At 43.2% G+C, this 20,974-nt stretch overlaps 1 protein-coding gene across 1 annotated transcript in view; it reads left to right on the forward strand.

Moving 5' to 3' along the window:
* The window catches only part of LOC107728805 (serine/threonine-protein kinase WNK2), a 79,671-nt gene that overhangs the window by 56,068 nt on the left and 2,629 nt on the right, over window positions 1-20,974 (forward strand). Inside the window, exons 19-28 of the mRNA XM_016539079.1 lie at window positions 334-603; window positions 1,816-1,873; window positions 2,010-2,083; window positions 2,176-2,325; window positions 2,772-3,154; window positions 3,303-3,520; window positions 9,059-9,259; window positions 14,353-14,451; window positions 16,870-16,914; window positions 18,051-18,349. Of these exons, the coding sequence (XP_016394565.1) occupies window positions 334-603; window positions 1,816-1,873; window positions 2,010-2,083; window positions 2,176-2,325; window positions 2,772-3,154; window positions 3,303-3,520; window positions 9,059-9,259; window positions 14,353-14,451; window positions 16,870-16,914; window positions 18,051-18,349 (1,797 nt within the window). The remainder of the gene's footprint in view (window positions 1-333; window positions 604-1,815; window positions 1,874-2,009; window positions 2,084-2,175; window positions 2,326-2,771; window positions 3,155-3,302; window positions 3,521-9,058; window positions 9,260-14,352; window positions 14,452-16,869; window positions 16,915-18,050; window positions 18,350-20,974) is intronic.

The raw sequence follows: 20,974 nt of genomic DNA on the forward strand, positions 1-20,974 counted from the left end.
AGAGCCAAACCTCTGCAGAAACGGCCATCGGTGCCACAGGCGTCCCTCTCTGAGGTTGCTCCGTCGGCCGTGGGCCCTCAGGCTGCCTGCGCAGCTGTGGTTCCTGACATCCCATGCTGCCCCATTGTGCCTCCCGTTTCACTGGACGTCTCTGCTCAGAAAGCGGCGGAGGTCCCTCAGCAGCCGGTCGCTTGCAGCAGCAGCCACGGCGTGGAGCCGCCCGTCAGCCAGACCCAGACCCCGCCCGTGGTGCTGCTTCAGCCCTTTTCCACGCCCGCTCCACAGGCTTTGGTCAGCAGCGGCCAATCACAGCCTCAGAGCCCCACCCATCAGCCCCAGAGCCCCACCCATCAGCCTCAGAGCCCCACCCATCAGCCCCAGAACGCCCCGCAGGTGCAGCCGGGCGAATCAGACGGGGAAGGGCCGCCCAGGCTGGAGTTTGCAGACAGAACCATAAAGACTCTGGATGAGAAACTGCGAAACCTTTTGTACCAAGAGTACCACCCCTCGCAAACCGCGAGCTCCACCTCCGAGCCGCCCGGATCACCTCCGCTGTCCGACAGCCAGGGCAGTGATGGAGCCGTAAGGAATGCAGAAAAACTGGTACAGTCAGTCCTCCTCACATTCACAAACAATGAGCTGTCAGGATGTTTTGTTAAGAATAATTGCTAAAATATTCAAGGGTCAACAAATCTTGATTTTAGTAACACATTTTTAGTTACTACACTGATTTGCTCTGAAGTCTCGGATACATTATTTTGATACATACTTCTTTTGAGTTGGACGTGACGGTAACTGTGCTCTAGTCAGTTCAGTTATTTAACTGAATCAAGTTATTAGTGCTGATTCATGAGACTTTTTGACAGATTTATCAAGAGAATAGGCTCATAGGAGCAGTTCATTCATAAGTCACGATTCATTCGTTAATGAATCTGCCCACACTGGTCACATGTATTGTGTGTTATGTGCAACTAGCAGGAAAGGCGCAAAAGATGTCTTGTCGTCTTGTTGTCTTTATCCTACTCTTTTCTTACATCATCTCATTCAAGTCAGACTGCAAACTCACAACTCAGAAAAATCATTTTTACCACGGTGTGGTAGATTCAGTAGTGGCATAGCACCGTCAAATAGTGGAATCCACTTTGCGGAAGATTTCAGATGAAATTCAGAAGAAATCTTTAGTCTTTTTAATGGAACCAGTTCTGAATAATAACCAGTTTTTATACATCAATCCTGTTACCATCATTAAAATAAATGTATTTTTTCCTTGTTTTTTAGTAACATTATCTTATGTTTTGTGTGTTAAAACCTGTTACACTTGATTTTCTGTAGTGAACAATTGATTGTTGAAAACTGGATATTTGTAGAAATATAGTTCTGTTTATTAGCACCAGAGGAGTAGAAATGGCCAAATAGACTGTACAACTGTCAACCGGTTACCTTCAATCTGGTTTTTCTCTGAAGAAATAGTTATATCCCAACCCATCCATTTTCATTAATTTTGCTGGACGGCACAGTGCAGTGCAGAAGCACCTAAAAATATTTCATAATGGCAGAATAAAATCACCCTGAATCACTTGTGTTTGTATAAACCTCAATTTTTATTTGCTTTGGACAACATTATTTGCTAAATAAATACAGTTGATGTTATCTAAAAAAAAATGTGGCTTTAAATAGCTATTTGTGAGTTGTGCAGGTTTTAGGTCTTGGATGCTGTTTTTTTTAGTTTGTTGATGTTAGTTCTGTGGGAAAAATGATTTTTATGTTATACCATAATTCTCAGGTTTTCTTTAACGTTGTCTTTGTTTCTTGTAGCCTCAGATTCCAGAGAGGTCTGACAGTCTCGGGACCTTGAGTGATTCTGCTGTTGCCCGTAAGTGTGTGTATAAGCATGCTAATCTAGATTCTGGATATATACATATACTGCAGACTGCAAAGAATTGTCACAATTGACAGCTGTGTTATTGTTGTGCGTCTCTTTCTTTTCTATTTTTCCAAATGGTGATCAGCCTTCAAAAGACTTCTGACCAGAAAAGACTCCGGGGCCGCTTCTGCTACACACACCTCTAAGAGCAACGTCCAGGTTACCAGTGATTTTTTTAAAAATATATAAATTATATAATGTGCTTCTCTGAAATGACAGGTCACAGTCTGATAGCGTTCTGTGTCCTGTAGATTGAGCCGACAGATTCAGATGTGTCTTCTCATGATGGTGGAGGAGATCATGTGATTGATTTTGAGTCTGTTCCTGTAACTGAGAACAGACACAGATCCACATCAAAGTCACAAAGCAACCGTTACTCAGCACCTCCTGACTTATATCAGGTTTGTCTGAAGCGCAGGGTTCGTCTGAAATAGCATACTGTATACCAGTATGTTATGCACAGTAACACCAGTGTAACCCACATATGTTTTTGTCAAAATGTGTAGTGTACACTTGACCTTTCATTTCCAGTGTGACATGAGAGGAATGACCGTCATGATTCAACATTTCTTTCCTGACTCATTATTTGATCAGACTGTCAGAAGTTAAGACCCACTGAATTAAACATGTAACATGATGAGGTCATGTGACAGCAATGTTGCACACTACTTTTTGAAATGTTAATGTTTCACATACTGTACAGTATTCCATTCCAAACACAGAATCCATCAATTAAAATGTTTTATTTATTTAACTATTTACTTGATTTTAAGTATTTATTTTTTGTATTTGCATACATTTTGTTCTTTTGTCTGACATTGTCATTCATTTGCATTTGTTTTTTCAGGACACAACTACTTCCTTTCCAGAGGCCAGACCCACAATGCCTTGCGCTCAGAGCTTGCTGTCAGCGGATGGGACAGCGCAGTACCTGTCCTCTGACACAGGAGAGGAGGGTCAGAGCGAGATTCTGTCTGTTAAGCCCACTTCTCCAGCTCCTGGCCCGTCAGAGTGCAGCGGCGGGGACTTCATGAAGCGGGCGGTGGCTTTCCTCCGGCACTCGGGTCACAGCAGCAGTGTCCAAAGCTCCGACTCGCCCCCTTGTCCTCTGGTGAACGGACACGCCCCCTCAGTTAGCGGCCACGCCCACTCCGCTTACGTCAGCAGTGATAACGACTCTGAATTTGAGGACACTGATATGAAACGAGAGCTGCAAAAGCTGAGAGAGAAGTGAGTAAAGCTCAAAGCGTTTCAGCGAAAACTGCCTCACAAAGGCCTCATTTACCGCCACTCACCCTCCTTCATTTCTTAACACAGGTAATACACTTTTCGCTAAATAAGAGAATGAAAACCGTAACACAATGTTTGATGTCTGCAGGCACATGAAGGAGATCTCCGAGCTTCAGGCTCATCAGAGAGGAGAGATCGAACAGTTGTATTCTCGGTTAGGTCGACCGGTTCCTCCCAGCATGGGCTTCTTGCATGCAGTGCCGCCTACAGGCCGCCGCCGCAGAGCCTCCAAACACAAGCTGAAGGGAAGCCGACTGCTCAATCCCATGGTGCAACAGCTTAGGAACAACCGAAGCAACAGCTCTAGTATGTATGCGAAAGTCTGTGTGGGCCGGAGTTAGGGCTGCAACAAACAATAATTTTGATAATCGATTAATCTAACGATTATTAGAATGATTCATCGATTATTTCGCTGATTAATCAGTAGACATTTATTGATTATTCAGCTTTTGCAATTAGTTAAAATATTGAGTTATACATATTCTAACAAATAAATTAAGGTAATCACTTCAGCTTTTGAAAGTCATATTATGTAATTACAGTTATACAATTAATTTATACAAATAAATATATTTGGCACACAAGTTAAGTGATAAGACGTTTTTATTTTATAAACTAATATTCACAACATAATCTCTTAAAATAGCTTATAGGGTTATGATAATCAAAACAGTCCTGAGCTAGATCAAGCTTTGATCTCTGCAATGACGTCTGCTCTCAGACCGGGCCATGAAAGCCATCTCTCTGCTCACCGCATACCAGCCGGAGCTGCAAGACGAGGTGTCTGCCACGCCAAGTCAGGCACAGTGGGAGGAAATCTGTATCATCACAGATCTCTCGCTCCGTCTTCAGAGATGTGCCGTTCAGACTGTGGGCAAGGCCATGGCCACAATGGTCATTTAGGAGAATGGCTTAATTTGGCTAATCTCTCCGATAGGGAAAAGGAAGCCATTTTAGATGCACCGGTCGTCGCAGAAGGCATTTTCGTCTCAGCGCTGACATGGATGCTAAAGAGATGCGAGGAGAAGAAAAGGGATGACGAGGCCTTGCAGCTCTGCATGCCAAGGAGGACGCAGACTGCGCCTCCTCCACCTCCTTGGCAGACCTTCGCGCAGGCTACAGCTCGCCCACCCCCCAGCTTTCGCATTCCTAAGCGACAGAGACCGCGTGTGAATGCAGCGGCAGGTCAGAGCGGCGCAGCAGAGCAGAAACCCGCCTGGACCAGGAAAAATTATCCGCCCGCAACAGCTCAGACGGACCAGCCGGCTCCTCATTCTACCCAGGTGATGAGGAGGAAGAAAAAGGCCGTTTGAAGGGGTTTTCCTGAGGGAAGGGGGCTCATAGCCCACCCCCCGTTCGCTAGTCCCCGACCCTCAGTTGTTCAGCGTTCAGCAGAAAGCAAGTTCAGATGTTTACGGATGTTCTGTGGGGAAATCAGAGCCAAGTTGTGCCAGGGGATGCAGAGCAGTGAATAGAACGAGAGACGATGCAGTGGTGCACACCCACCCACTAGTCACAAGCACTTTACATGCTCAAAGTTCAATAAAGTTTTCACCGTTTACCCAACAAATGTTGCAAAACATAATGCCCCAAAAAATGTTGCAAAAAGGGACTCGAGCTCTCCGTCCCATATTAGATCTTCGTGCACTGAACAAATACCTAAGGAAGTACAAGTTCAGAATGCTCACCCATTCTATACTTCTGAAATTGGTGCGCCCAGGCGATTGGTTTACCTCAATCGACCTGAAGGATGCATATTTTCACATAAGAATATATCCACCCCACAGGAAATTTCGGAGGTTTGCATTCCTTGGCGTGGCATACGAATATCTAGTCCTTCCCTTCGACCTGTCCCTCAGCCCGGGGGTATTCGTGAAATGTACAGAAGCGGCCCTAACTCCGCTCAGGGAGAAAGGCATTCGTCTCGCTACCTACATAGATGACTGGCTGGTGACAGCTCAATCGGAGCACAAAGCAAGAGATCACACAGCCATGCTCCTAGAACATCTATAGAAACTGGGATTAAAATTAAACACCGAAAAGAGTGTTTTAGTTCCCAGACAGTCAATAACGTATCTGGGGTTGTTACTGGACTCAGTGATATTCAGAGCGCGACTGTCAGTGGAGAGGGTAATAAAATTTACACAATGCCTGGCCGAATTTCGGAAAGGGAACAGTGTTTCTTTTAGCACATGCCTCAGACTATTAGGTCTGATGGCCTCAGCTCTAATAGTCATTCCCCTAGGCAGACTATTTATGAGAGAGTTTCAATGCTGGGTAGCCTCTCTGAGACTGGACCCATTACGGCACTCCCGGAGGAGAGTAAGAGTGACATCAGTGGCTGTCTTGGCACTGCGTCACTGGCAACGCCCGTGCTTTCTGGTGCAAGGGGTACCTATGGGCGTTGTCCAGGCCAGGAAGGTCATAACTGGCTGTCTTTCTAACATTGAAGCATTTTCTTCCTTTTCTGAAAGGACATCATGTTCTTGTGAGAACTGACAACACTACAATTGTGGCTTACATAAACAGGCAGGGAGGTCTCAGATCACTCCCCTTACACATGTTGGCACGCAAACTGATTTTGTGGAGCAATGCCAGTCTTTTATCCCTGAGGGCGACGCACGTACAAGGGATCATGAACCGGGGTGCAGATCTGCTGTCCAGGGGAAAGCCCCTTTATGGAGAGTGGAAGCTGAACACGGAAGTGGTCGGTCAAATTTGGAGCATATACGGCAGAGCGATAGTGGATCTGTTCGCGTAGCAGGACAATGCTCAATGCCCTCTGTTCTTCTCTCTGAAAGATCAGAGCGTGCCTCTGGGAATAGACGCACTGGCGCACGAGTGGCCTCGCACTCTCCTGTATGCGTTCCCACCGATAGCGTTGATATCCCCAACCCTTCACAGAGTGAGGAGACCAGACAGTGTCATCAGAACTATACAGAATTCTAGGGCCCTGTCCACTCGGTCACTCTATGAATGTAAATGGGGCGTGTTTGAGCATTGGTGCGCGGCTAGACAAGTAATTCCCTTTCAGTGTTCGGTGGCAGTTGTTCTATCTTTTCTGCAGGATCTGATAGATCAGGGTAAAGCGTTCTCAACCATAAAGGTGTTTCTGGCCGCGATATCTGCCAGGTTTTGATAACAAAACTGTTGGGCAGCATCCTTTGGTATGCCGGTTTATGAAGGGCGCACGTCGTGCTTTACCACTCTCAAAACCGATTTCTCATTCATGGGATCTGGTTCTGGTTCTTGATGCACTTTCTGTGACTCCATTTGAGCCACTGGACAAGGCTGACCTGAAATTATTGTCGTTTAAGACGACGCTGCTGTTAGCTTTGGCTTCAGCGAAGCGCGTAAGTGAAATTCACGCACTCTCGGTGCATTCATCGTGTATGCAATTTATAGCAGGGGACGCAGGGGCGCTTTTGAAACCTAATCCTGCCTTTATGCCCAAGGTGGTCAATTCTATTATTCCTCTCGAGTTAAGAGCCTTTAACCCACCGCCTTTTGCTTCAGCAGAACAGCAAAGGCTGAATACGTTATGTCCGGTGCGTGCTTTAAGTATTTACATGGAGAGAACTAAAGGGTTCAGAGAGAGTGATCAGCTGTTTGTGTCTTGGGCGAAACCGCGTACGGGAAAGCCGATTACTAAACAGTGTTTATCCCACTGGATAGTGGAGGCAATTTCTCTTGCATATTCCAGTAAGGGTCTTACGCCTCCGTCTGGTTTACGTGCTCACTCAACGAGAGGAATATCGACGTCATGGGCTCTCTTTAAAGGGGTCACGTTACAAGATATCTGTGAAGCGGCGAGTTGGTCCTCACCACACACATTTGCAAGGTTCTATAAACTGGATGTTACAGCTCAAACGTTTGCACATGCAGCATTGAGCGTTGAATCTTGAGTGTTGACTTAACCAGCCCTATAATAGTTTCTTTGGTTGGCCGGAGACTTTGAGACAGGCTATCTGGCAAAACGGGAGTTAGGATATCCCATAGTGAGACACCGAAACGTATGCTTGAAAGAGAACAATAGGTTACTTGCGTAACCCCAGTTCTCTGATAGCTTTAAGTGAGAATGTCGTAATGACGTTGCGTTGCTCCTTATATACCGAGGGGAGGAAGCCACTCCCTGACGCAACGTCATGTCTGCCAGCCTATTGGGGCTGGCATAATGGAATTGGGCTTCTGAGGAATACGCGGAAGGGGCGTATCCCATAGTGAGACACCTCACTTAGTGCTATCAGAGAACCGGGGTTACACAAGTAACCTATTGGTTTGTCTGTGTTTGCTCTGAAGTGCTGCAATTACCTGATTTGCATCAGGAGAGCTGAATTACAGTCTTGTGCTACAGCGCCACACTGGTGAAACCGCGTTATTGCAGGCTCTTACATTAGGTCATATGAGATCAAACGACTACTCGAAAACAAAAATTTGTCGCCAATTTTTTATTGTCGACGTTGTCGATAATGTCGACTAATAGTTTCAGCCCTAGCCGGAGAGCCTGCTTTAAAATGACAGAAGGGCTGGTCTCGCTATATTTTGGACCCCTGAGGAACATGGTCGACAGAATGCTATCTGGCTTCTGCATAATTTACATTTAATGTAAATTGAGTGCATTTTAAATGTAACTAATATCTAAAAAAAAAAATTACAGGTTTGGTCTGCAAAACTTAGCACCACAGTGCATATTTTATTGTACGTTTGATTTTCTTAAAGTTATAGTACACCTTTCCCCAATGATATGTGTATAATAATATTCTTTAAAAGTTAATGTATGAAGGTTTTTTCCTCCTCAGTGGAGGTTTGGACCTGATTGCAAGTCTTTTATGGGAATTCTCTAAGTTAGATCAGTTAGAAAAGATATGGTATTCTGAGTTAGAACAGCCTGAACATCTGTACCAAGTTCTAGGATAAGATACTGTTAGAAATTTGGTCTCGGAAGAAGCTTAAAGGGGACTTTTACATGGTGATTTGCATATAAATGTGTCTTAGCAGTGTGTGAACACAACCACCCTACAATGATAAAAATCCATTCACTACTTTTGTATAATCCCCAAAAAACCTGAACAGTCTCAATAATCAAATTGTTTTGATTTTCTTAGCGGTATGACGTCATATTGCTCAAGCCCCGCCCACGACCACTGACAGACTGTCCTGTATTAGCATATCTTCACCCTCAGCCTGTTGTACGCTGTTCCCCATTTTCTCCGCTCTCGAGCAGCTGCAGCAACAGCAATGACTCATAAGCAATGCAGGTGTTTTGTAGTTGGATGTAAAAGTGAACATAAGAGTCTTCATTTTCTCCCGGCATCAGAACCACTGAGGACGCAGTGCATTAGTTTTGTTTTTGATGGTAACGCACCACCAAATACACCAAAAGCGGAAGAGAGGGGTGAGCAGTGGCTCATTATCATTTAAAGAGAAATGCACTGAAATGGCTCGCTGTGAACAGAGCTGTTTTTGACAAAGTAAAAAGGGTTTTGTTTTACACGACCACTGAGGAATTTTAACCAAAGTATGTTGCAGACAGTTCATGAAGACCCTAAAGAATCACACCAACTTGTGGAAAATGGTCATCTGATATCCCCTTTAAATAGTAGATCAGTGTGTTGGCTTGGCAAAGTAATTATATGAATAATTGTACAAATAATTATATTTTAAATAATAACGTTTTCAGATATGCAGTCTACTCCAGTTGCGTGCAACCTGTGCAGCTTTGTATTTTAATTTGTCTAAATTCTTTTCCACTTTTTATCCACCAAAACGAAAGTTGGATTTTCTGAGCAAATCACACTATAAAAACCCAGATCGTCACCGTCAACCCTCTGTGTTCTCCTGTAGCTGAGACGTGCTCCAGTGTGTCGGGGTCTCCGGTCAAGAGCTCGGATCTGGGTAACAGCTCAGTGGGATCCAGCACAGCCACGCTGAGCCCCGTGTCAGAACCACTGGAGCCGGTCCAGACTCAGCAGCCCTGCTCGCTCAAGGGCTCTCTGTCCTCTGACAACATCTACGGCCCCACCACACACACAGCACCCCGACAAGGTGAACACACTCACACGGCTGTTGTCTACAATAGCCTGTCAAGCATATGCTGCTGTACATATTTGCTGTAAATGCATCTGCCGCTGCCCTAAGCAGCCACAGTTAAACAAATGTCTTAACGTCCACTGTCCTCGTTGAAAGCAAAATGCATCATGTAGTAACACAATCACGGCCAATCACATCATATTTGATAACTGATGCAATTATGTGAAGCAAGACTTTAGTGTTTGGAGCTTCCCTAATCAACACACATAGAAACCAAACCATATGATTTATTGCTTGATACGCATGTCGCCTGGCTCGGATGCAGTGTTCTCATGTTCTAGATCAGGGGTTTTCAACCTTTTAGGACATGCGCCCCCCCCAAGTTTGTCTAATTTCACTCACGCCCCCCCAACATCCAACACCCCCCAGTATTACTGTAGTCACACCGAATTACTTTATTAACATTAACATAAAAGCAAATATCCATTAAAGCTATTAAAGCAGCGAACACAGGGTTGCCAGGTTTTCACAACAAAACCCGTCTAATTGCTACTCAAAACTAGCCCAAAACTACAAAACGCGGCAAGTGTTAAAGTAGCCCAATTCTGCGGGAAAACCGCGGACTTGGCAACACTGAGCATGACTGATACTCGAGCCAACTCTGCTCTAACTGTCGACTAGCAGTGGGAGTCAGATTGCCCCCTAGTGGATGGCTAAAGATTTGTTAACTCATATTCATAAATTCTCAAGGGAACGTCTCTGAATTAACTGATGCTCGTGCCCCCCTTGACAGGCGCGCCCCACAGGTTGAAAACCCCTGTTCTAGATTATCATGTCTTTCTCCTGTCTTTTTTTGTCACATTTCCCACTCACACGCATGGGATTATTGCCAACTTTCACAGTCTCTCATGGGCGCTCCACTCATTTACTTCGTTTAAATGGAGTCAGGCATAATGTGACATTTAAATGGCGGCTCAGTCACATGACATGATTTCATGTACAGCTAAGAAAGTTAAAAGGATTGCATGATGCTCATACTATGTCTGAAACATCATTCTTTTGGATCAGTAGACATTTTCACACGTTCAGTTATTGCCATAAATATCTCTATCTAGAGGTCATGTGTGAGCAGAAAAGCAATTGATCTTCTGTATTTCAAGGAGTTGGGTCATTGCCACAAAAGTTCTGTATTTATGTCATGTGTAAACAAATCTGTAATATGAATGCTTTGTGCCAGAAATGTGGCACAAACGGCACATACTCTGTTGCAGTGGTGCTTATGCAGCAACCTAAGTTTGAATCCGGCTCATGTCATTTCATGATTTCATTTCCAGTCACCTCTATGCAAAAGCCCCAAAAATAAGAAAGTTACTGAAGAAAATCCCTGGTGATTTATGTAAGAAACTACATGTTACAGACCCCCACATGACAGCTTCAATTGTTCAGAAGGAAATGGCTCAAAAGTAGGCATAGCGGCATCATCCCCATTTATGTACCGCATGTGATGATAGCCCTTTCAGACTCGGCACACCTTCATAAACTGGGGACCTTTGTTGACTACTGACAAGGCTTTTGTCATAATTCTTGTGTTGACAGAATCCACCCCAAAGGTACCACCAGAGTCAACAACCGGGGATGTTTCCGAGTTAACAGGGTCCAATAGTATTTGCATGTAACCCCTTTAGTGCAGTGAGGATGCCAACCGGGACAAACTCCTCAGCTGTTGACCCACCACTGAAACAGCCTCATGTGGGATAGACCCAGTGCTACCATCGGTGAGGCCACGGACAGGAGACCCAGAAGTCTGCAAAACAGACTTGCAGGAATACAGGAATTGTCCGAATTGATTCGGACAAAGGCGAAACGAATGGACATGAGCAATAGACAGTCTCATTTGCACATTGTGTATGAATTCAGATCTACTCCCAGAAAAGCAGTCTGTTTCCCCGACAACAAAACGCTCTTCTGAAGGTTTATTTTCAGACCCAGCTTCTGTTGGTGATTGAGAACAGCCTTGTCAAAATCAGCCAATCGTCAAGGTAATTCAAAGCATGTTTGCCCTGGAGTTGCTTTCCTGTGTTTCAGTGCATCTGTGTTAACATTCTGAAACTGCACTTTCTGATAGTAAAGTTCAGTAGATGCAGGTCTAGGATTGGAATCAAACCGCTGTTGGACAGCACTAGGAAAAACTGCTGTAGAAATTAGATTCCCTCTGCGATGGACACATTTCATCTATGGCTCCCGCAAAAAAAATCTGAACCATCAGGACACACCTGACATTGTGATGAGGCAGGCAGGATGGTATACCCCTTTTCTATGGAAGCCGAAGTTTTTGTCTGACAGTGCACAGAATAGTGAAAGCCATGAGATAGGAGGGGTATAGAATACCTCTCTATCTGTTGCAGGCCTTCCCAAAAACCTGTCACAAAACAGGAGAATCATTGTAAACATGTGACTCGAGGCGAGAGTCCTGTGCTCTGAAGGCGTTGTTGCACAGAATATGAGTGAGGAGCTGTTGATCTGCTGTTCGCCAAGATGGAAAACGCAGAGAAACTGGCAGAACAGAATCTCAAGGGCAGTGAGGAGAAAAGCAATTAGGCTTTAATGGTTTGACGCAGGATGAGCCCTTTGGCACAGTAGGTCAAGGAAGCACAAATTGGCTGTTGAGCAAGGCCACTGACCCCAGTCCTTTTTAGGGGGAGTCCAGACTACCTGGCTGCTTCTCGGCTCCTCTTGAGGAAACTGCAGAGAGCTGGAACAGTATCGTCGCACAGGCGCCACAGGCTCTTGAACCCGCGGGGAATCGTTTGCTGAAAAGCAGTAGATTGTTTCTTTGCTGTGGGAAACTTAACGACAACAGCATTCACTGTGTCTGCGAAATGCCTCAACTAAGCAACAGGAGCACCCAACCGATTTCTGTTTCTCATGGATATCTGTGAGGTTGAACCACAGTTGTCTCTCGGTCGCCTCTCATAGAACGACGGATTGTGCGAGCCAAATGCTTATTGACTTAACGCGCTAATTCAGTTGTTCAACTGAGCTCTTTGACTGTCTCGGGAGTCAAGCAAGAAATTTCATCCATATCTTTAAGGTCATCAGCTTGGTACGCCTGCAATACCACCATTGTATGCAATGCCGCTCCCACTTGACCGGCAGCCATATTATTGTTCAGGGCTGGTGTAGTCCTGCAGGGCTTAGACAACAAAGTAGGCCACTTAGACAACACCACTTCAAAGATGGGGCTGAAGATGGTGAGAGATACAAGAAATAAGCATCTCTTCAAACAGGCATTTCAACATACCCCTGCTCCATCATGTCAGAGATAGCTTTGAGGTTGTGTGTTTGTGATCCTGCAAGGCCGATGCACACTATGGCATTTGTTGAACTTAGACTGCACTTCTGGCTGGGCTGCATCCTGCCTGCTTTAATTCATCCGTGACACACGTCGCCGTTTCCCAAAGCTAAGAAAAAAGACACTGGCCAGGCTTCCTGACCACTTTTTTTCCTGGCAACGTCAATCGGTCTGCTGCCAAACACCCCACGAAGTGGCAGTAGGAAAAGCATCATCCTAACCAAAAGACATTTTATCGTAAGCTTCTGGGCTTGGGCACAGTTCTTCAAATGTAAACTCCAATGGAGAAAAACACTGCACAAAATAGGCCAGCCAAATTCAATATGGGCTTCAGACACACTTGGAATGTCAGTTACTGATGCATCGTAACATGCTGACCCCAACACTTTACTAGGGACTGAGCAGTGAAGTGACAGGAAAAAAAGGTAATATATCTACTGTAGTAAAATTAAATATTTGCATCAGAAGACATTAGGGCTGGGCGGTATGACAGTATATATCGTTACCACGGAATAAAGTGTCTATCGTTAGGCGGTATGCAAATATATCTGCGTAACACAGTACTGCTTAAAAGTTATATACACCTTGGAGTGATGAGGAAACATGCATGAATGAGAAAATAAAGAGTGGGATGCACTTGATAGAGTTAACAACAACAACAACAACAAGTGCAATGTGGTGCTCGCACTGACTGACACACAAAGCACACACTCAGAAAGCGCCTCTCTCAGACAGCATGCGATCGCGAATTTGGGACTTGCATTATGTTTAATAAAGTTATTAAGTGCAATAAGCAGTGAAAAAGAACTCAATCCGCTGCTCACGCTGACTGACAGGCAGCCGAAGCGCGCGCACTGAAAGCCTCTCTCAGACAGCATGCGGTCGCGAAAACAGATCTCTTTCGTGCTTGAATGGTCAAATACGCACACAATTATGTCAAAATGCCCGTCGTGTGCAGTATTCACATAAACACAGTCGGTTATGTATTAAATAAATGTAAACAGCTGGGTGAAAACCGGATGTGTTTCAGTATAGTGGATCCATGCAGTCTGTCTTAAAGTGACAGCAGTCTAATTTACCTGCTGCTGTCTGTCATTATTAATGTTAATCACTCACTGCACTTGACTGAATCACTTTTGGATCTTTAATAAGAATCAGTTCATGTTTGATTGATACAGTGAAGACTTTGCAGTGTTTTATTTATACACTTCATTCAATTTCTGCAAAAATGTCTTACTACATGTTAAATAATTTGCTGCTTTTTCTTATTTTTAATAACAAAAAATATATATATCGTAAAATATATATATCGTTATCGTGAAATAAAATTTCTCATACTGTGAAATAAGATTTTGGTCTTATCACCCACCCCTAGAAGACATAGTAGCATAATGGTGTAGTTACAAGTAAAACCAGCTAATCTTCTTGGAGTGAATGGTTAATACTGTATGGCAATTTTACAGTTCTTTGCCCGTATATAGATTTCATGTGTGAAAATGTCTAGTGATGCATAAGAGGACTGTTATATAGACTGCAGAAAAGCATTCCCATTGTTAGAAACAACACTTCCACATCTACATTAACCGCTGTTTTCTGAGACACTTAACCAGTGTTGTGGCGTGTTGCTGATATGATGCTTGTTGATGGGGTACTGATCTGACCGCTACCTGTGTCGGCTGTTACACCTGTCTCTCTCTCTTTCTCTCTCTCTCTCTCTCTCTCTCTCCCTCTCCCTCTTATATTCATTTCTCCACAGGCTGGACCGTTTACCACCAAACATCTGAGCGAATCACCTATAAATCTAGTAGCAAACCACGCACTAGATTCCTCAGTGGACCCGTGTCTATGTCCATCTGTTTGTATTTGTTCTACTTTTCTTCTATTACCCATAATTCCCTTTGCCCTGTTTCTTTCTGCTCTTCTTTCGTAATTTTGCTTTGGTTATTCTGTACTGCATTTCTGTCATGTTCACATCCATTACTCATGCACACACTCATTCAGTGATCATCAGGCATTTTCAGCCATTACATTTCCATCTTCATTTCAGATGGCACTTCCCATGAATACGGTACAAAATAGGGTCCGAAACATAAAAAGTGAAACGAGGTGCGTAATATTCCGTAAAATAGTAATTGTCAACCTCATGAGGTCAAAGTAAATGTGAACAGTCTACAGTTAAAATGCAGCTTAAAAATAATAATAATAAATATAAAATAAAATACATCAAATTAAATCATAGGTAGCAGGGTTGCAGACTTCCTAAATCCTAAATGAAGCTGTCACTCAGTAGGGGGCAAAGCTCCTAGTTTGGGAGCAAATTTCGGCTTGTAGTTTTTGATGAACTTATATTTACTTTAAATTGAAAGAAAATATTAGTTTGATCATTTATCTTTCAAAGTTGAATGGTTAAGCTTGACAAATGCAGTCAAAACTACACAAGAAAATTTATTATTTACCTCGCTGTCCTCCATACTGTATGTAGAAAGATCTAAATGATTAGATAATAGTTTATCCTGTATATCCAGAAGCTCTCATAAAAAACATTTTGAGATTTGTGCCACAGTGTATCGTGTTCGTGGAACGAGCTGGATGTCTGCTCATCTGGCCTTCAGTTTGTCTTCTGTACAAACGCTTTGTGCTGGGCTGTAGCTTTGACCGATATCATGAGCTGTCTTTCCTCAAACATGGCCATTCTTAACATTTAACTGAAAGCAGAGAGAGTGTGTATGGATGTCTGCCAAAGCTTTTGTATCGTCTGTATATCTGTGCCTTCTTTCATTTTCATTCCACGTAAAATCCCAATGAGACGATGATTGAGGTGCGGTGTCATGTTTGGAGTCAGAAGATGAGCATGCCACGGGCACGAGCAGGTTGCTGTGGAGAACATCAGGGCCGTATTTTTAATTTTGTTTTATCTCACTTCTTGTTCTCTGGCTGTCACCTGCATGATTATAATATGATGCGGTTCAAGAAGCATATTATATTTACCTTGTGTTTCTGTTACAGCTTGTAGTATTTTGTTCATTTTGAGGGTTCATTTTGGACAAAAACATGAATTGAACATGACCAATGCGTCATAACTATGATTAGGAAGCCCATTTCTTTTTATACTTCGTCTCCCTCCTTGTCAAAAGTATATGATTTGGTCATTATTCTAACCTTCATTGTGTGAAAAATTCTTTCTTTTTTCCCCCCTTTGTAATTTAAAATGTAGCATGCAGCACTTTTAATAGTATTCATGTTTCAATAGTAATGCTTCAATTAGGTTTATTTATACTATTCCTGTGTTTAAATGTTAGATGTTATTTATACAGTATGATATTTTTAAAGCTCAATGGAAATCCTGGTTACAATAGTCACTTGTAAATAACTGTGCTTACTGAGATGGATATTTTTTTTTCTAATGCATCCAAGATGTTTGTTGTTGGTTTTAAATGGTGATGCTTCTAAAAGTAGAGGCTTAGGAGAAGATCAGTTTTAGTCTTACATGCTCAGTATTTTCACTCACTGCCACAAACACGTACCAAATATGATGACAAGCGATTGTCAGCAATGATTCAGTTATGTAGTCCTGCCTTTTACAGACCCCATGAAATCAGTTACAATGTTGTGGATTTTAGTCCATGTCTGTTAGCTCTGAGGTCATCTGCCCTGTATGGTTTATTGTCCAATAAACTGCTCGATACAATAAGAATGTCCCTTATTATAAATAATACTTGTCCCCCTTCTAATGTTACAACAGAAGCAACTGAACTGACAGCTGGCATTAGTGGTGATAACCATGAGCTTTACCCTCCAATCTTGCCTTGGATAGCAAAGGTGAAGATGGTGGTGAGAGGTCCTCCAGAGCTGAATGTGAAGAGTCTACATTGCTTTCATTCATAAGCAGTCAAGTGTGAATTCAGCTGTCTTCAGTTTGTCCCAAACTAACTCCCTGTTTCAATAGGAAATAAGCCAGGAAAGAACAAACGAACATTGTGCTCATCTAACCATTTCATGGGGTTTTTAAAGTTGGACATTTAGTCAAACAAGAGTGTTGAAGTTTCTTTAGAGTCCAAGCTTGAAGGCCTTTTTAGCTCAGGAGCCATTCAAACAGGTCACTCACCAACACAACACCTCATGATATCACAGATGAAGCCTCCCTGCACCTGATTCTGTATCTGTTCACTGATTGGTCGCGGTGTTTTCTTGTGCAGCAGCTTGTCCAATGGGCTGTGCCGTGTGCTTTTCCCCGCCCCCTAACGCCTCTGTCTGTGCTGTTTTGCTCTTGTAGGGTCCACTCTGAAACGGCTATGTCTAGGGAAAGAGCGCAGCAGTAGTAACTATCCCACTCCTTTCTTCTTCGGTCCTAGTCCCTCTGTCTTTCTTTTTTCTTTTTTTATTTGCCATTTTAATTTCTTTTTTTTTGGCATGAGCAATCACTTGTGTGATAAGTGTTTAACATTTGCAGCCGCAGATTGTGAAATGTGCGTCACCGTTTTGATTCTTTATATTAATTTGAATAATATTTTTTTCTAGTGCATGGTGATACCTGTGCGATACAGTCAAGTGCTTACTGAAACCTTTATGATTTCTGTATTCCCGGTCATTTAAGTGCATATGTGTATGGGTGTTTGTTATTTCTTTGGTTCTGTAATCATCCAGCTGCTTGATTTTAGGCTAGAAACAAGTACTCAACAAGAAGTGCACAAGTACACAAACACGGATACGATCAGATCCACCATCTCAGTTCAAGCGCACCTGATGTGGTTCTGGCTAAAACATGATTCACCCATTAAAAAAAACATTAAGGGTGCAAATTTGTTTTATGCATTAACCATTTTATAAAAAAAACAACTGAAGTCTGCTGTGTCATTTCTTTAGACGTGAGCATATTCACAGTTTATCACAACCTTTCGTACATTATGTCCAGGCCCCAAAATTCAGCTGAATTGTAATGCCATTCAAACACCAAGCTATTTTGTAAACGACTTCTTTGTCAGTTGTCAAAAGGTGGCACATCCACATACTCAACCCTACTTTTGGCAGGAGCATGTTCAGTTGCCTCTCCAGTCACAATTATGCTTTTAGCGTATTGTTGAAAATAATTATGAATCTCCAACACCAAGTATGAATAGTGCATCATTTATTAAAAACTTTATTAAAGGGGTCATATAATGCTGCTAAAAAGGACATTATTTGGTGTAATGAAATGTGTTTATGCGGTCTAAGGTTAAAAAAAAGAGAAAGGAACAATTGAAATCGCATCATATGACCCCTTTAACGCATTGTCAAAGCAAATGTTTACACACCTAATATTGCATCTATTCATTAGGGCTGGATTTGTATTAACCACACTTCACTGTGTAACGTGATGAATGACATCAGCAGTCAGTGAGCAGCAGGTTGGTTACAGAGGACCTCAGGGGAATTCTCTGAGTTGTTGCTTGAGGTCTTTCTCAATCTCTTTCTCAGGGTCTCACAGTACTAGTGCTGCCCATGTGACTTCAGCATCCAATCAGAACCTGCCTCCCGCAGCCATGCCTGCTTCATCCTCTCGGCCGATCACGGTGCTCGTTCAGGCTCAAGCAAACAACAGCAACAACAAAAGCGGTACCTTCACCGATGACCTACACAAGCTGGTTGATGATTGGGCAAAAGAAAATCTTGCCTCCGCCCCTCAGCTCCGCCCCTCTGTGTGTCAGAGTAGGCCGCAGAGATCTCATCAGTCCTTCCAGACCAACCCTACTCCAATGGCCAGAGTCCCCAATCAGGTACTTTATGCTGTTTTTCCTCTAGAACCTTAACAAATGACAGAAGATTTTGATAAAAAATTAAGGGAGTACATAAAATCTGGTTTACATCATTTGTTCTTGCACGTTTCCTCAAAATATTTGAATGCATGCTGTGTTATGTGGTCACCGTGAGAAGCTCCACCGATGTTTAACTCTTGCGCCTGCTTCCCGCGGTTCAGGTTCTGCTGCCATCAGAGCGGTTAGGTGCCATCGATCACGGGGATTGTAGGCGGAGCATGGAAGGAATCTGTCAGGAAGTGCTTTCCCTTTCAGAATTCCTCCTGTTGTTTCTGATTATTTCATACTGATAAATGTGAGCTAAGTAAACTAAGTAATGTGGAACATCTAATTCAAACGTATTAGATGCAGAGAGAGTTGGGGCTTATATTATTAATAAATCCGTCCCCTCTGCTGTTGTGCTAGGTGTGCCTCCTTGATAGCTATTCTTGAATAGGACATAATTAGGGATTCTCTCGCTTTAGAGAGTCGTCATGTTGAGGCCTCGTTCCTTGGAGCTCGAATTAGGGTTGTGTCAGGTTGTTAGGCTCTCTGGTGGCTCCCTGGTTAACCCTCTGGGGTCTGAAGGTGTTTTTGGGCCCTGGAGAAGTTTTGACATGCCCTGACATTCGTGACATTTATGTGGTTAGCACCTGAGAGACAAAGGGCCCCTCTCCTAATGGCCCATCAGTGAAAATATTTCACTCCAAAAATATTTCACTCAATTTCATACATTTTAGTCTGGAATAGTCCAACTATTAAAATGTGTACAAGTTTATGTCACAATAACATGTTAACTAATACAACTATGAAAAATTACTTACTCAATGATCAATGATATCCTCCACTGGATCAAGCCGTGCATCACAAGGCTTAAACACAAGGCTTTTTCCTCACAGTTTGTCGTCTTCCAAAAAACGAAAATTAGCTTAGATGAACATTATGAATCTTGCTGCTTTGTTTATGGAGGTGATGGGCTGTTTTCAGGTTTGAGCATGTCACATGGATGATTACCGTATGAATAGCGTGTGCTACGCATGGGTGTGACCACTTTACAGATAATGAGATCAGACGGGAAACACTGTACCTCTCCTTGGTTTCATGCAGATTACTTTATCAGAGAATAGTTGTTTTCAATATGACTTAATTCATTTAAAGGTAGACACCTTAAGCTTTCTATAGGCATATTTCTCATGTCTGTGTGTCAAGTGCATTTTGGTTCTTTTCTTTTGACACATTTCAGAAAGAAGTTCACAGAGACTGAGACTGCAGGAATTGCACCCTGTTTATTTTCTTTATTTTACAAAAGCACAATGTTTTGTTGTTATTGTGAGTGTATACAAATAAAAGTAGACTCTTTACATATTCTAATGATGTATTACTCTTATCTATACAACCAAAAAATTACGGAGCATTTCAGTTCTTTTCACCGTTATCAGGAAAAAAATGCAACTGAACGCGCCGGTGCATTCGACGAACTCAAGAGGTTTAATTAAGAGCCTCCTCTCGCTATGAGAGCCGTCTCTTTGAAGCCTCAGCTCCCCAGAGCTCCACATGAATAGCAGTTCTGAGTGGTTAGGCTCTCTGTGAGCCTCCTTGGCATCTGTCCTGTGTGTTGACCGTAGTTAGGCTTCCTGTTGCTTTAGAGAGTTGTCATACTGAGGCCTTTGTTTTTAGAGTTTGGTTAGGCAGTGATACTGAGTTGCAGGTTCTCTGTGAGTCTCCTTGGTACTCCTGGGTTGGAAGCATTTGTTAGGCCTCCTTTCACTATAGAAAGTCGTCCTGTTAAGGCATCTGCTCCCCTGAGCTCCTCCTGGTTGCTAGGCCCTCTCTTAGGCCTCCTTGAGAGCCGTAGAATGTAGCTAGGCCGCCTCTCGCTTGAGAGTTGTTATGCTAGGCCTCTGTCCTGTGAGCTCAGCTAGGGGCTATAAGTTGCTAGACTCTCTGTGAGCCTCCTTATCAACTGCCTTTTAAGAGGAACGTCCTGCTGAGGCTTCCGTTTCCTAGATCTCAGCTGGGATAACAGCTCAGAGTGGTTAGGCTCTCTGTGAGCCTCCTTGGGAAGTTGTCCCGAGTGTAGGGCCTAGTTAGTCCTCTCGCTTTAGAGAGTCGTTATGCAGAGCCTCCATCCTTACAGCTCAGCCAGGCAGTAGTGCCAAGTTGTTAGCCTCCTTGGCTACTGCTTTTACAGAGGAGTGTTGTAAGGCTTCCTCTCACCATAGTCAAGTCAAGTCACCTTTATTTATATAATGCTTTATACAATACAGATTGTGTCAAAGCAGCTTTGCAGTTTTAAACAGGAAAAACGTGTGCTGATAATGCAGGAGGACAATAGAAAACAGTCAGCTTATCAGTTAAAGTCAGTTCATTGTTGATTCAGTGATGTCATCATCCAGCTCAGTTCAGTTCTCTTCAAATAGTGTCGGTGCAGTCAAGTCAACAATGTTGCCAGAAATTGTGTCCGCAACTAAGCAAGCAAAATCAACAGTGGCAAGGAATGGAGAAAAAAACCTTGAGAGAAACCAGGCTCAGTCCTCTGACCAGACGAAACCAGCTTGATGTGGTTTAATCCCAGGCTGCAATACAGGTCAGATTGAGCAGAGGACT

The sequence above is a fragment of the Sinocyclocheilus rhinocerous genome, unplaced genomic scaffold (assembly GCF_001515625.1).
Source record: "Sinocyclocheilus rhinocerous isolate Xijiao unplaced genomic scaffold, SAMN03320098_v1.1 scaffold2412, whole genome shotgun sequence".
NCBI classification, from domain to species: Eukaryota; Metazoa; Chordata; class Actinopteri; order Cypriniformes; family Cyprinidae; genus Sinocyclocheilus; species Sinocyclocheilus rhinocerous.